This window comes from Centruroides vittatus, unplaced genomic scaffold, assembly GCF_030686945.1.
Source record: "Centruroides vittatus isolate TY-2023 unplaced genomic scaffold, ASM3068694v2 contig_460, whole genome shotgun sequence".
In the NCBI taxonomy this organism is placed as follows: domain Eukaryota; kingdom Metazoa; phylum Arthropoda; class Arachnida; order Scorpiones; family Buthidae; genus Centruroides; species Centruroides vittatus.
In genome coordinates, this window is record NW_027122256.1 from 803561 (window position 1) to 819079 (window position 15519).

General features: G+C 27.9%; 1 protein-coding gene across 6 annotated transcripts in view; it reads right to left on the reverse strand.

Annotated features, from left to right (window-relative positions):
* The window catches only part of LOC136977517 (HMG box transcription factor BBX), a 93832-nt gene that overhangs the window by 27261 nt on the left and 51052 nt on the right, over nt 1-15519 (reverse strand). For all 6 annotated transcript variants that reach the window (XM_067273011.1, XM_067273005.1, XM_067273006.1 and 3 more), the window contains exons 2-3: nt 8747-8977; nt 988-1159 (exon numbers count right to left, since the gene is read on the reverse strand). In XM_067273011.1, coding sequence (XP_067129112.1) covers nt 988-1159; nt 8747-8977 — 403 coding nt within the window. The remainder of the gene's footprint in view (nt 1-987; nt 1160-8746; nt 8978-15519) is intronic.

Genomic DNA, 15519 nt, shown 5'->3' on the forward strand with positions numbered 1-15519 from the left:
CTATAAACGCCCGGCGCCCTTAAAATGCTCGGTTTGTCCTTGGCGTTTCTGAGAAGCGAATAGATAGATGGCGTTCTCGTGTACGCTAACTTGGTGCCCATGACATTCCATTAACGAACCTGAAGAAGATCTCGATGGAGATTCGAAAACGTTAGTTTTTTCTGTTAATTTTCGTCGTTTGTACCGGAAATTTAAAGGTTGAAGTTGCTGGATTAGACTATTTAATCGCTGTTTGAATATCATGAACTCTTTGTAGATTGGAGTTTCTGTACATTACACACCTGAGAAACCTTGTTTAACTCCAATAAGTCATGTAAAAAACGGACTAATGTTTTTGATCACTCTCTTTCTTTGGATCTTCTTCAGGTCCAGATTTTCTTATAAAAGTATGAATCCAAAACAAACTTAATTACAAGTTCCAAATGCATCTTCTTTTTAGGGAAGAAAAACATATTTCATATGCATGGCAAACATTTTTTCTATAGCATCCACCTAACAAAATTTCTAACGAATGTAAGACTTAATTTGATCGTAGTTACATTTAACCTATTCATCACTAAGCACATGCTCTGTTTATGTCATATAATTAAAGTTTTTAAAAAAATTTTTCAATATTCTACAAAAAGAATGCACATTGGAATAATTTTTGAATTTGAAATTTTGTTAGATATTCCATAAAAAGAACATACATTTGGAACTTGTAATTAAGTTCATTTTGGATTCATAATTTTAAGAAAATCTGGACCTGAAGAAGAACCAAAGAAAGAGAAGAATCAAAAACATTAGTCTGTTTTCTACATACAGGATTTATTGAAGTTAAATAAAAGTTCTCAGGTATATAATTAATCACTGTTTTTTACACATAATTAATCACAAACTTATTAAATCATAAATACGTTTGATTTCTTAAATGAAATTGGCATTATTCATTTCAAAATAGAAAATTTAAATTAGTTTCTGTTTAATTACATTTAACAATTATCTTACCTGCCAATTTACCAGGTGTAATACCACAACTACCTTCTTGATTTTCATTGCTAGCTAGCTGCAATTTTGAAGGCCTCTGGTTGGATGGTCGAGTTAATAATGTTCTAGCTGGTGGAGTTGGCATTTTGTACCATTTAAAGTCAGGATTAGCCTTCATGAAAGCTTCTTTGTACTGCATAAAATATAATATATCAGAATAAGAAATTTAAGCATCAATATCAAATATTTTTTGAATTTTTATTATAATATATTATAAGTGTCTATACATCATGTAATTCACTTGCACTAACTTCTAACTATATTTTAGACTGCAAATGTAAAAAGCTATCAATTCTAAGGTACAATTATGTTTCAGACAATAAAAAAAATATTAAAAAATGCATCTAATAGTAAAAGGTAATAAGGTACAGTGGTGCCTCATACTTTGAATTTAATTCATTCAAGAAGACTGTTCGAACTCTGAATTGTTTGAAGTCCAAAGCAAATTTTTCCCATTAGAAATAATAGAAAGTGAGTTAATCTACTCAATACCCTAAACAATACCCATTTCAATAAACTTAAAATGACAAATACATAATTTAAGGGAAAAATAACACAATTAGATGCCCTAATAATAAATTAACACTAAAACAATACAGAGAATACATAAATAATGTATAATAAAATGAAAATTGCATTTACTGCTTGCACAATTTGACATCTTAAATGTGGCTGCCAGATCAGCCACGTTTACTGCTTTCATACTTCCAAGAAGTTCCTTTTTCATCTTAGCCCTTTTCAGTCTTCTTCAAGAAGTGTGTGGAAACAGACTTCATTGTTTCCACATACTTCTTGGATGCCACGATTAACAAGTAAAGATTATATTAAGTTGAACAAAAAGTTTTTAGCTAGTTTTAACAATTGTCATTATTTAACACAGATATGTGATTTAATTATAACAGTTGTGAATTTTAACACATTATTGCTAATTTGTGATCATATTCTTTGTTCAGAAGCTTATTCTATGCTTTGAGTGCATTTTTCATTCCATGTGTAGTTCAAACTTTGAAGCAAATTTTGAAACATTTGAAGTTAGAGTCATTTGAAATACAAGGTACCATTATATTTGAAATGTTTAGTACTAAAAAAGTGCATTACAAATCCAGCAGTAATGAGAAATAATTTTGTAAATTGCTGTAAAAATAAAGAATCTTAAACAGAATAAATCATCTTCAAAAGCAACACAAATAATCAAAAATCAAATCAAGTTTATATATAACAATAAGATTTCAATTAAATAGTCCCAACAACAAAAATCTTTTAACCACAGACATAAATTATTATTTTCACAGAAGTTTTGTCATCATTAATTAATATATCTTTTATCTCTTTCAAACAAAATACTTGGATATTCATATAACACTATTATATAAAAAACAACACAAATTCTAGGCGAGTCAAGAATATCGTAACTGAGAAGAATAGCATATATCCTGCACAATATCCAGGTCCTTACAAGATAAATATAAAATAAATGACACAATTTCTATCTGAGGATGAAAAACAAAAACATAGTGGTATTTTTTATATGTTATATTTTATTTTTTTATATTCAGCTTCAAATGAGTTTGAAAATAAAACAGAAATATAATATTGCAAATCTGATTAAGTTATTAGCGAGGTTGAGGCCAAAGTTTTAAACGTGAAAATGTGTACATTGGACATTCAGTGCCGCTTTCCTGTAAGCCTAGAAGTTTGACAATGGCGTTTGGAAAGTCAGGGGAATCACGCTCGACATTCCAAACGTCATTGTCAAACTTCTAGGCTTACAGGAAAGCAGTGCTGAACGTCTGACGTACACATTTTTGTGTTTAAACCTTCAGCCTCAACCTCGCTATTCATTTCTCTGATAATGAGATTTAAATATTAGCAATACTATGCAGACAGTTAAGATTATTAGAAAACTTAGTGAATCAATAAAATTTGAATGTTAAGACTAATAAATTAAAAAAAAAAAAAAAATGTGCTATTTAAAGATAAAGTATTACTCTATATATATCTAAGTTATATAATGAAATGTGATATTTCCATTCTAATCCTAACACTTCATTATGAGCATTCAATGTTATTAATTTTACAAAATGTTTATGTTTTGGTTGAAATCTAAAGATATAAGAATAATAATGCAACAGTGATTCTAAATGTTATTCATCAATAGGTGTATAAAAGGAACTAAAAAAACTGTAGAGAAATGATTAATGTCAAATAATATCCAAGAATAATAATACATAATTATAATATTTATGCTCATCCAAAAACTGCCGTAACTACTATATAATTATAATTCAGTTTATTTCACTATTTTAGTTATATTCAGTATTCAGTTATTTGAAAGCCAGCTGTATGGCAAAAAGTAAATAGCTTCTTCAAATATGGAAATAAAAGCCTAATTAACTGAAACTTAATATATATATGTAAATATATTTTTCCTGAACAAAATATGTAATTACTATTGATATAATACATAAAATAATAAGAAATATTGAACACAGGAATAATAAGAAATATTGGCTACATTACCTTTATCCTTTGTGGATTATACTTGATAATATAGGAGAAATTAAAAAGTTTTTTCCATCAATTATATAAAGGGCTATACCAAAGGACTATAAATAGATGATGCCTTGTTCCTACCTCTAGACCAAACTACTTGACATTTAATTAGTAATTAGTAGCATTATACCTCTGAGTAGGCTTTAAAAAAAAAGTTGAAAATAGTGTTTACCATTCAGAAAAGGTGGAATTTGTTCTTCTTCATACTAAAGAAAAACAGTAGTGCAGATCTAAACATTCATACATCTACTTTTCATGAGACTCATCCAAACCAACTGAAGTCTCCTCATACTGTCATCTTAAAAATTTATCAGAAGTTTTGTGAAACTGAAAATATGAATAACTTAAAAAAACCAAACTGATAGTGTTTGGTAACAAATTAACACATTAAGATAGCTGTACTTGCTGTCACTGCAGCATAATACCGTGTTTTTATATTTGATTTGCCAAAAATGCTGGATTGAGCCAGAACTGCATTGTCTGCATCCTACATCTCCATAAGTTCTATCCATATCAAATCACATCCAAGAGCTGCTGAGAACACATCTGATAGAAGAATGGAGTTTTATTCAATTTTTACTAACAAGATCATTCAAAAAGCAAATCTTATTAAGTGATATGTTTCTCCAATGAAGCTACTTTTTATATGAATGGTCATATTAATCAACACAACTATTAAATTTAGTCTGAGAGAAATCCCAGAGACTTCAACATAAACACAATCCAATTAAAAATTAATATCTGGACAGGAATCTTGGCAAATCAAACCATTAGGCCTTGTTTTATCAAAGGAAATATTAAAGGTTATATCAGTCTCAAACAGACATTGATAAATGTCTGTTTGAGACTGATATAATATCTATAATAATCATCATCATACAATAAGAAAGATCTATGACTAGCCAGGTCTATCATCATCATTAACCCTGAGCTCATTGCCCGTCGGTGTCTGATGCCTTTTCCACCAAGCCAGGTCTATGATGATAATTTAATCATACACAACCAAAAATTTTGGTCTAAGTGAGATTGATAATTTAATCTCTTTTAGCAAGTTGGGGCTCTCCCATTATGTTATAGATATACAGGTTGGACCAAGTGATTTCAGAAAAATGGAGTAGACATGGAGAATGAAGAAATTGTCATCCTGTCCACTTGATAAGAAAAAGTCTAAAAGTTTCCTATGATAAACTTGAAATTGGAAATATTTTAAGGATCCAAACAAACTGTATCATAACATTCAAAATTCTTACATAATCAAAGTCCTAACAAATAAAAATTCTGTCAAAATCTCATTAAATAAAAATTTGACATACTATAAAATAAACAGTAAATAAAATTTGCATAAGCAAACATTTATATAAACAAATACCAAATCATCAAACTGATTCAATACACAGATGTTTGTGTAGTAAGTCAGCATCAAAGCACTGTCAAAAAACTTTAATTAATGTTTTTTTATACAATTAAAAGAAACAGTCACTCTAAAAATCAGACGATCACCATCTTCTATTTTCTCTTTAATTAATGTTGTTTAATTAGGTTTTCTATCAAAATATAACAAAAATTTTTTAACTTTCATAATTGTCACAAATTTACTTGCTTTTGATAATTTTTGTTCCATTTTATTTACTAGTTATAAAAAATCCATAATGAAATGTTGATTTTTACCGGATCATAGCATGGAAGTAATTTGTTTTCTTGAGTATAAATGAACTGAAAGTCGAAAATTATTATAAACATAACAACAAATCAATTAACTTAAAATTTTATGTATTGTTCTAAGAAAAATTTGAATTTGAACGTGGTTGACATAGAAACTCATGTTTCACAAATAAAAAACAACTGCATAGAGCTACAGATGTACAGATTAAGAACGTTACGTTAGTAAATAATAAATCAATACATAATACTATATAATCGTTTATTGTATAATACATTTTATTTGTTTGGCACAGAGAACAGGCTATTAAAACAATCATTAAACATTTGTTAACCTAAACTTTTTTATGTTCTTTTCACTTAAACTGTACAAAACTTTCAATAGAAAGTCTCTTACAATCTGAAAAAATTTATTTCAAATTTTTCACTAAAACAAGAATATATAAAAACAGTAACAATATCAGGTTTCAATTCTGTCAACATTTTGATGATGATGTAAACCTGTCATGATTCTTGTTTTTTAAAAATTTTGATTTGTCAGGATTTGAATCCTGTTGGAATTTTGAACTGGACCCAATATTTTATGAACCTGTTGTGCAAAACTTTGAACAATTATTAGGAAAAATAACTATTGCATGCAGTGAGATTTCAACTTTAACCCTAAAGTGAATAATCTACTCATTTGAACAAAGATTGTACACTATCTCACTGTAGATATATATCTGTCTGAGCATCTTTTGTAACTGATCTACAGTTATTGATACATTTTACACTAGAGATGGATGAATATCACTTTTCTTGAATTTGATATTAACTAAATCTTGAATATTTGAATATCTTGAATATCTCAAATACTTAGTTAACAAATAAAGGTGAAATACACCTTGTTGGGTTGCAATTTGAAAAAACTGTAGACCTATAAATTCCCACTGTCATCTGTCTATTGTCTGTCTTTTCTTAATCTTGAGAAGAGAGTTAGATAGATGAAAGAGGAGACTCGATATGAAAACCGTAAGGACAGGAAGCCCTGATTAACTATATACAAACTGGAAGTCATGTTACTTCCAGTTTGATTAAAAAAAGTTTAAATATTTAAACATGCCTAAGATGTCTCAATCTTTATATAGATTATTGGTATTATATTTAATCTCTCTACATTTTATTTTCCAATGATTTATGAATTTTGTCGGTAACAAATCTATTCACACAAAGTTCACTGAAAAGGTTTAAGGTAAGGAGCAGCTCAATGCAAGAAGCATCGTAATATCCAGATGATAAACAAAACCCAATTTCTGGATTATTCACAAACTATTTTTTAGATTTATTATATTATTACTACATAATTTTTAAAAGTTTACAGAAATTAAATATTAAATAGACAAGATTTTTGACATCATCTATCTTCAGTACCTCAACATCAACTATCTAGCAATTTGATTTAGTTCATTTAATGTATTCACACTTCTATTTGTTATACCAAAGTGATAATTTAATATCAGGATCAATCTTTAGGACATCAAGTACTATCTAGCATGTCTGTACTATAGAAGTGCTATAGGTATCAATTATTTTATTTTTCCAATATCATCTCAATGCATAGATATTTGTCCAAGTTTAAATTCAATATTTGCACTATAGTTTGGATAGATTCTTTAAGAGAATAATTTGCTTTCATCTAATAACTGGGCTAATTTACAGGTTCTCAAAAATACATGCAATAAAGGAATCTTTATTTTCTCTACTTTTAGGATTATCTCTTTCCTTTCTGTCTTTTATTGAAGCTGTGAAGTGAACAGAAAATAAATGTAGAATATCCTGATACTCCAGACACCCTGTCTCCCTAGCTTCTTAAAATGAAATAATCACAATCATATGTAAGTTGTGAAAATATCATTTGATAACTCTGGGTATATCTCTCTCTCATATTTATTCGAGCAAAATAGTGTGTAACAAAAGTATACACTGTATTTAAATGCTAAATTACACCAATCCAAATTCATAAAACTAATGCAGAGAAAACTAATAAATTAATAAGTTTTATATGCATTAGTGTTTTGAATTTAGATTAATAATTTTTTTTTTAAGTTTTACTAATTGAAAATGGTAAATGTAATGCTATTCAACTTTTTTTTTATAGGATCATGTCAAAATGTTGTATCAAAACATTGTTTGAATAATCTTAAGATTATAATTACAAATGCGATCTATGAAGTCACTAAATGACAATTTATAAATGTTTTCAAAGTTCAAAAATCAGCTTAAAAACAATTTATCACAAACGTGATAACAACACATAAAAAAAGAATAAACCTATACTGCATAAAAACTATTGATGAGACGATTAATCAGAATCAAAAATCAGAAAAATTGGGCATTTTCCAGGAATTGGAATCAAGCAAATCTCATCATGATTTCCAATTCTTAAAAATGATTCTTCCACATTTTATAAGAAAATTATTTATTTGTTTCAGTCAAAAATTAAAAACTTTCAAAATTACATTAACAATTAAGTATTAGTTTATTGGAAACTTTCATGTTGACAAAGAAGAGAGTTTGCAAGGCCCAATACATGAAGTGATGTCTGTTATGGTGGACTTTTGTTTCGTGTAGTCAGAGCAATAAGAGATTGCACTTGGTCAGTACTAACTGTGTCCATTTTAGGAGCAACAGGATGAGTTGCCATCTGGCTAACATTGGGTCAATTTGATTGGCAATCTATATTCTGTATATATATATATATATATATATATTAAAGCAAATGTTCTGTCACTGCCATACACAAATAATGTAAATTTAAAAATGAATTTTATTTAGAATTTAAACATTTCAAACCAACTTTTAAATGGTTTTTAAAAACACTGTTTTAATTTTCAGTTGATTTGATTTTAATTTTAATTAATTTTAATTTTATTTTTTATTCTGGTTTGTTTTCAGTTTCATTGTTTTAATCAGAGTTTTAATTATCATTTTATTATTTCTAAATTTAATTATTATTTTATAATAACTTTTATTTATTTAATTTTGCATTAATTTTGTCTGTATTTTTTGAATCCTTAATTACAATTTTTAAAATTAATTTCAACGCTTTTCTTTTGCAACTACAGAAATTGCTTTACTGTTGTTTTGCACAAAAGATAATCAAATTTAAATTTATTTTAATTCTTTAGTAATTTCATTAATTTTTGTTTTATAAATTTGTCAGCTTTTTAAAAATTTTAATTAAGTTATAAGCAAATTAACATTTATTAAACTATCAGACTACCTAGTTTCAAAACAAGGCCAGCAGTCGGCAGAACAGTTTAAAATATAAGCAAAATTGTATTTTGATTGAAATAAAATTTATATAAAATTATTTTTAATACTTAGTACATTTACTTATAATGATAAAACAATCTTCTCATTGTAATTATAAAAGTTTCTGTTATGATTCACATATGATGATGTAATACATTAAATTTTCAAATGAAACTTACAATATATATATAAATTTATTATTTATTCTGTTTACCTGTTTAGCCAAATCTGTGTAAGTAGCTTTCTCCTCTTGTTCTAAATTAGCCCACCATTCTCCCAAAATCTTGGTAATGCTTCGATTTTCCAAATGGGGATACTTTTCACGAACCACATCTCGATGCCGTTTGCAAAAAATAAAAAATGCATTCATTGGTCGACGAACTCCACTCCCTCCACATTCCGGCTCACTTGAATCGTGTTCACTATCCAATTCCTCAAGTTCTACCTAAAAAAATAACAATATACAATAGTTCAATACCTATTTCAAATATTTAAACTATAATATGAAAAAACTATGTTCAATGAAATAATTATTCAGTAGTAACTGGTGACTATCAAACAGTACACTTACTTAGAACCCAAAACAGTGTAAAACTTAACTATTTTTAGGTAATTATACTAGTTAAAAATTACAGAATAAATTATCATCATTTAAAATAAAAAAGGAAAATAAACAATATCATATGTTTCATAAATAAAACTTCAATACAGAGAATTGCATTCATAATAAATTTAATTATAGTGCAGCATGTTTAATTATTCCATTTTATTTATTTGCAAAAATTTTAACATATAATATAAAAAAAAAAAAAATCATATGTAATAAAATAATATTCAATGAAAACTATTACTTATTTTCTTCAAAGCTTGGACAAGATGTTAAAAGTTTTTAAATTCAAGTAAATTTAATTTAAGTATTCCAATCAAATTATAGCAATGAAGAAAAAAAATGAACTTTTAATAATTTGTTTGCTGTTCTTAACTTTCATAATGTATTTCTGAAAACAAAAGCACAACTCTTTGAAAACATAAATAAATTTTATTTTATTTATTTCAAAAAGAACTTAGCTCTCAGTAAGAAAGACTGTCTCAAAAACTGTTCAAAATTTAATAAATTACTTTTATCGCAGAAAAACAAGGGTTGTTTTACATTTTGGCAATATTTCAATTAAAACTGGTTATTCTCACAAAGAATAAGTAATTTGATATTTGCTATAGTTTTTTAGTTTTAGTTAATTTTATATATAATAAAGTTTCGTCATTACTTCAGGTTTTTAAATATTTAATTGATAAGGGAAATTAATAATTCTCATTTATATATATGCTATATATTATTTATAAGAAAAATTAATTCCCAGAAGTCATTAAAAATTTTTACCGTCTAGGAGGAAACATTTGAAAATCACCAGTAATCAACTTCTAATAATTCCAACTTTTATTTTGAAAAAGTACTATCTTTAGAATTATATTCTATATACCATATTTTTGTGCATGTAACCTGTGTCAATATATGCTCCATAGAAAATTGCTAGAACAAAAATAAAACTTTCATATAATGACATTATATATACCCACACTTATAGGGAAAGCCATTGCTCCATAGGCACAAGTTCATGATTACAATATTTAGAATAGAAATTTGGTCTGTATTCCCTTTCAAACTGCCTTTTAAGTCACAGATTATACACTTGAAAAACAATAATTGTATATTAATACAATAAGATTTACTTTAATATACAGTGCATCATGTACACAATATATATTAAATGTAAAATAAAAATACATTTAAAAGTTAAAATGATAATACAAGATTCATTTGGACATCAGCTCGACTTTGTTAATTAATTATGATGTAAAGTCTGTCATGATCTAGAGAAACATATTCAGGAAAAATTGTTGGCAAAAATTGTGTTGTTAGCAACCTGAATGACAATCGATATGATCAAGTCCTCCAGAAAGAAATTGCCATAACTGAAAGGGACGGACTATTTTGGATTTTTCAACAAAATTTGACCTTATAGCCTTACTACAAGAAATATCAGTATTGCAATGTTTAGTAATAAAAAGCATGTTTCAATTTCTAGAATTGATATTAATAGGAATTTCTATTTTACAGATCAGGAACAATTTTCTGAAGCAGATTAATGTGTTACTGTTGAATTGGAAACTTTCCATTTATTAAGCCTGTCAAAAATGTTGGAAGATCATTAATCAGAAGATCAATAGGAAATCACCAACAAACATAACAGAATTAATGAAAACCATAATTTATTTTTGACACAATGAATTGGACAATGTCATCTCTTCTTTGACTCCAAGCCCTGGAGATGCACTATATTAATGAAGATTATAGAATGACTCACTAAATATTAAAGGATAACAGAAAATAATATCTATCTTGAGGAAAGCTCAAACAAATACTAAAACAAGCATTTTACATAGAGAAAAGAAGACATACAACAGAAAATTCAAAGAAAGTGTAGAAATCATTAAAAATAAAAATAAGACCTGCATAAATACTAATCTAAGCATAAAAATCAATGAAAACTGGATTAAATTACTATAAAATAAAAAACTGTTTTACGATCTGTTACGTCATTTGCATAGCGACAAATATTAAAAATACTAAAAGCGGGAAAAAATAGCAATGGCCACGTGCTATGTTCTAAAAAAATCACTGCTAAACCCCCCGAATAATTTTATCGGAAAAGAAACCTATTAAAAAAAGGAACATTCCCCTGCTAATGCTCAACCAGACATATGCAAATTAAAAACAGATCGTGCTCCGCAGTTGAGGTGGAGGAGTACGAGCCCAGTGTTAGACAACACACCGGAAGACGAATCTCAGGTATGGTTTCACGAATATGATTTGTGAAAGAATAACCCCGTATACTTCTACAGACTGATACTAAACCTTCCTTTTTTATGGAATTTTTATCAAGATTCGTACCCTTGGACTATTACATCCGTCTAAACTACCGAATGAGGTACGGACCAGCTTTTAACAGTATACAAGCTCTTACCAGGATTTAGAAGGTAACAACCTCTAAAAACTAATTATGTATACTGTCATGATATTTATTTTAAATATTTGTATATAGTCATCTCTCACTTTTTAATGTTTAGTTGGCTGAAGAGGGGCATCGGCCCGAAACGCGTTATGTAATAAAAAAGCGTTCCAACCGAATAAAAAGGATGAAAAATTCGCCCAGTGTTTAAGTTTACATCACTACATTGTGTCTTCGAAAGAAAAGAAAAGAAAGAAAATAATATTTTGTCTTTTGCAACATTTTACTCTACCACTAAGTACTGCTGTTGCTTTGTAGTTTAAGAAATTGTAGCTAATAAACTGCAATTAAATTGTGTTAAAACCATTTAATTTAACTCTAAGGTTGAAGTTAAAATAGCTTTATCTTATCATTTAGAATAAAGAAACACTTCATAGAAAAAGTATTGAAACATTTCAAATGCTATTCCAATAAAAAGGTCACTTTATTTATAAAATGTTTTTTGAGTCTACATGACTCAATTTCAGATACATCTCCAAAAACTCAATCAAATGTAAGTAACATTCCACTTATGTTTGATTGAGTTTGGAGTTGTATCTGAAATTGAGTCAAGTAGACAAAAAACACTTTATACTTAAAATAAAGTCACCTTTTTATTGAAATAGCATTTACTGGTTAAATATTTTTTCTATGTATATAACATGGAGTCAAAATTATATGATAAAGAAACACTTGATAACTATCCTTCAATAGTTATAGTAAGTGTAAATTTTTTTATTGGCAATTCCAATAAACTACAGAGAATGTTGTACAAGTTTAAAATGGCAAATGCAAACAGAGCAAGTTTGTTTGCATTATATAAATAACCTCTATTAACTGGAGAAACAATAGACTTACTTAAAATACCCAAACTCCAGAAGTAACATGTGATATTAGCATCAGAACTAACATTTTCGGAATTCTTATGCCTCCATCTTCTGCAGTCATTCAAAATCTAGAACAAATTCATCATAGAATAAACTTTTTTGTCAGACATATGATGAATTTGTTCTACTTTTGAATGACTGCAGAACCTGAAGATGGAGGAATAAGAATTCCGAAAATATTAGTTCTGATGCTAATATCACAGGTTACTGCTGGAGTTTGGGTATTTTAAGTAAGTTTGTTTGCATTGTCATTAAATAATCTCTTATGTGTTGTTAATTTGATATAGGTTTGTTATTTGAAAAAAGTAAAAGTATAATAAATAAAAATGATCAAAGTCTTTAAAATTTGATATCATGATAATTTAGAGTTATAACTGTTTATTTAGAAACATCAAAAATATTTTATTTAATTTTAATTCTAAGCTCCTTTATATTTTAATGATTGTTTGTCATCCTCTCATGTACAGAACAGTTGTTTTAAATTTGAATGCTGTCATTTAATTTGGTTTTATATGATGTTCTATCAGAAGTTATAAGAATTTACAAATATTCTGTGGTTGTAGTTGACCAAGGTAGTGAAAAACATTTCCAAAATAAAATACTTTTGGTTTCCTGAATAAGTATTTATAGCCTCTGAATGAAACTTATATTAGTCAGATTTTAAGAAAAGAATTTAGTAATTATTATTCTTTTTGGATCATGTCTGTAATATTTAGCATCTATTTCCCACCCCATACAGTTTTACATTTATAAAGAAAATTCAACAGTAACTGTAAAGCATTTAAAATGTATATGTACTGCTGAAAGCTCAGAGAAATGCAAATACATTTGTACATTACTTCTGCTTGTTTATACAATAGTTGCCTTTTAACAAAGGCTTATAAAAATAAAAATCAGTTGGACATTACAATATTTCAAATTCTCTAACTAATATGATTATATCTAAAATTTGTAAAGTAATTAATACTCTGGAAGCAAAGATCAAATGGGGGTATGGATAGCATAACTAGTAACGAATCTGCATGGTAAGCAGGAATTGCACCAGGCTGATCTTTTCTTCAAAAATATTCTAAATTTACATTTAAAATTTTTCTAATTATCAAATTTATTATTAGATGGCAGCCTAATTGCCTACTTAGGGCCAAATTGCTTTATATCTAATCACTAAATTTGCCTTGTTATACTTCTAATTTATAATTTGGCAATTCATTTGATATATTTCAAATTCAAAATTTAATCTATACAGGAACTATTTGTATAATGCAGAACTTCAATAACATTGTTCACTCTAACATTATTAGATCACTTTCAGACAGGCCACTCTGTTGTGACACTGCCATATGTACAGTACCAGAGATTCAGACATGCTACTAACAGGATGACAGCCAGATGTTTGCACCTCTGATTCAAATGAAATTTGATGAGCAAGCAATCCTAAACACAAGTAGTTCCTTGTCCAAATAATAGGACCCATTTCTCAAACATTTCCAAAAAATGGGTTCTGAAAATTGAGTGTTTAGCTTATAAATTGGCAGTAGCCGAATGGATAAGGTTCTAGATGCTGAAGCTACACGATATAGTTTTGATCCTTTGTTACATACTTAAAATAAATGTCATATAGTTATTTTCTTATTATACTGTATCATTAGCATTATTATGATGATTCTTATTCCTCACATTTAAAGCTTATAAAATGAGATTAAAAATTATGACATCATTTCCTGATTAATGAAAACAAAGTTTCTGCAGATTTAACTCTTGTATATTTTTAAATAAAAGTTTTATTTCTTAATATTTATTTTCAGATATTTTCACTTGTGGTTATATACTATGACATCATAAGCAAATAAGCTCCAGACATTACTGTGCATGGATGAAAAAAGACAAGTCTGTTATGAAAATAGGATAGCATAGTTGCAGTGTTTTTCTTTTAATCATTAATGTTGTGGACAATTCCCTCCTGCACTTACACTTCAAATAAAACATTACCACATATCTGAAAATAAATATGAAAAAATAAAAATTTTATTTAATGACACAAAACAGTTAAATCTATAGAAACTTCACTAAACAGACATCACAAATTTTAATGTCTTTTTATTAAGCTTTAAACATGAGTAATAAGAATAGTAATAATAATGCCAATGATACTGTAAAATAATAAACATAAAAAAAAACCAAAGTTGCAAAGAATCAAATCTATATCATGTAATTCCAGCATCTAGAACCTTATCCACTCGGTTACTGCCATTCCTAGGATAGGTAGAATTTCTAGACTTATAAGCTAAATACTCAATTTTCAGAAATTCTTGAGAAGTGGGTCTCATTATTTGGACAAGGAACGATTTGTGTTTAGGGCTACATGCTCACCAAGTTTCATTCAAATCAGAGAAGTGAATGTCTGGCCATCTCCTTGTAAGGGACATCATTCAGTGGTTGATGTGAAAAGTTAATGACATTGAGTGGCACTAAGTGGCAGCCACTTATGGAAGGGATCTGCATCTCCCTTCCATAGACATGCACTACTAATACCCATGTGAAAGCATACTTTCAAAAATACAAGTTTCTCAACGAGGATATGAATGGACACAACTTAGTGGCATCACTGATAGAACTGAGAGGCCCATGTGATCACACCTGCAGGCATTCTGAATTAGAACAGTTGAATAGCAAATTCTGACAGACCTAAGAAGACATATTTTTTACTAACGTTTTCAGCTTTTATAAGTGAGCTGGAAAAGTGCTGAAAGGTAACAAAAATAATCTTACCTTCCCACCAGCAATAATTTCTAAATGTAGAAACATTTTTGACCTATTAATAAGTTAGGCCTGCATCAGGTCAATGTATTCATTTGTACATTCATTGAAATTATTTGCTGATATGAAGATAAGGTTATTTTTTGTCATTCATCAGATCCAGATTTTGTAAGTACTTTTTCTGTGCTTAAAGATATAGTGTTTATTGATTGGTTATTATTTTTTTTGTATATATATTACTAAACTGCTTCTTAAGAATCTTATTGGAATAATTTATTTGTTGTGAATTAAATTCC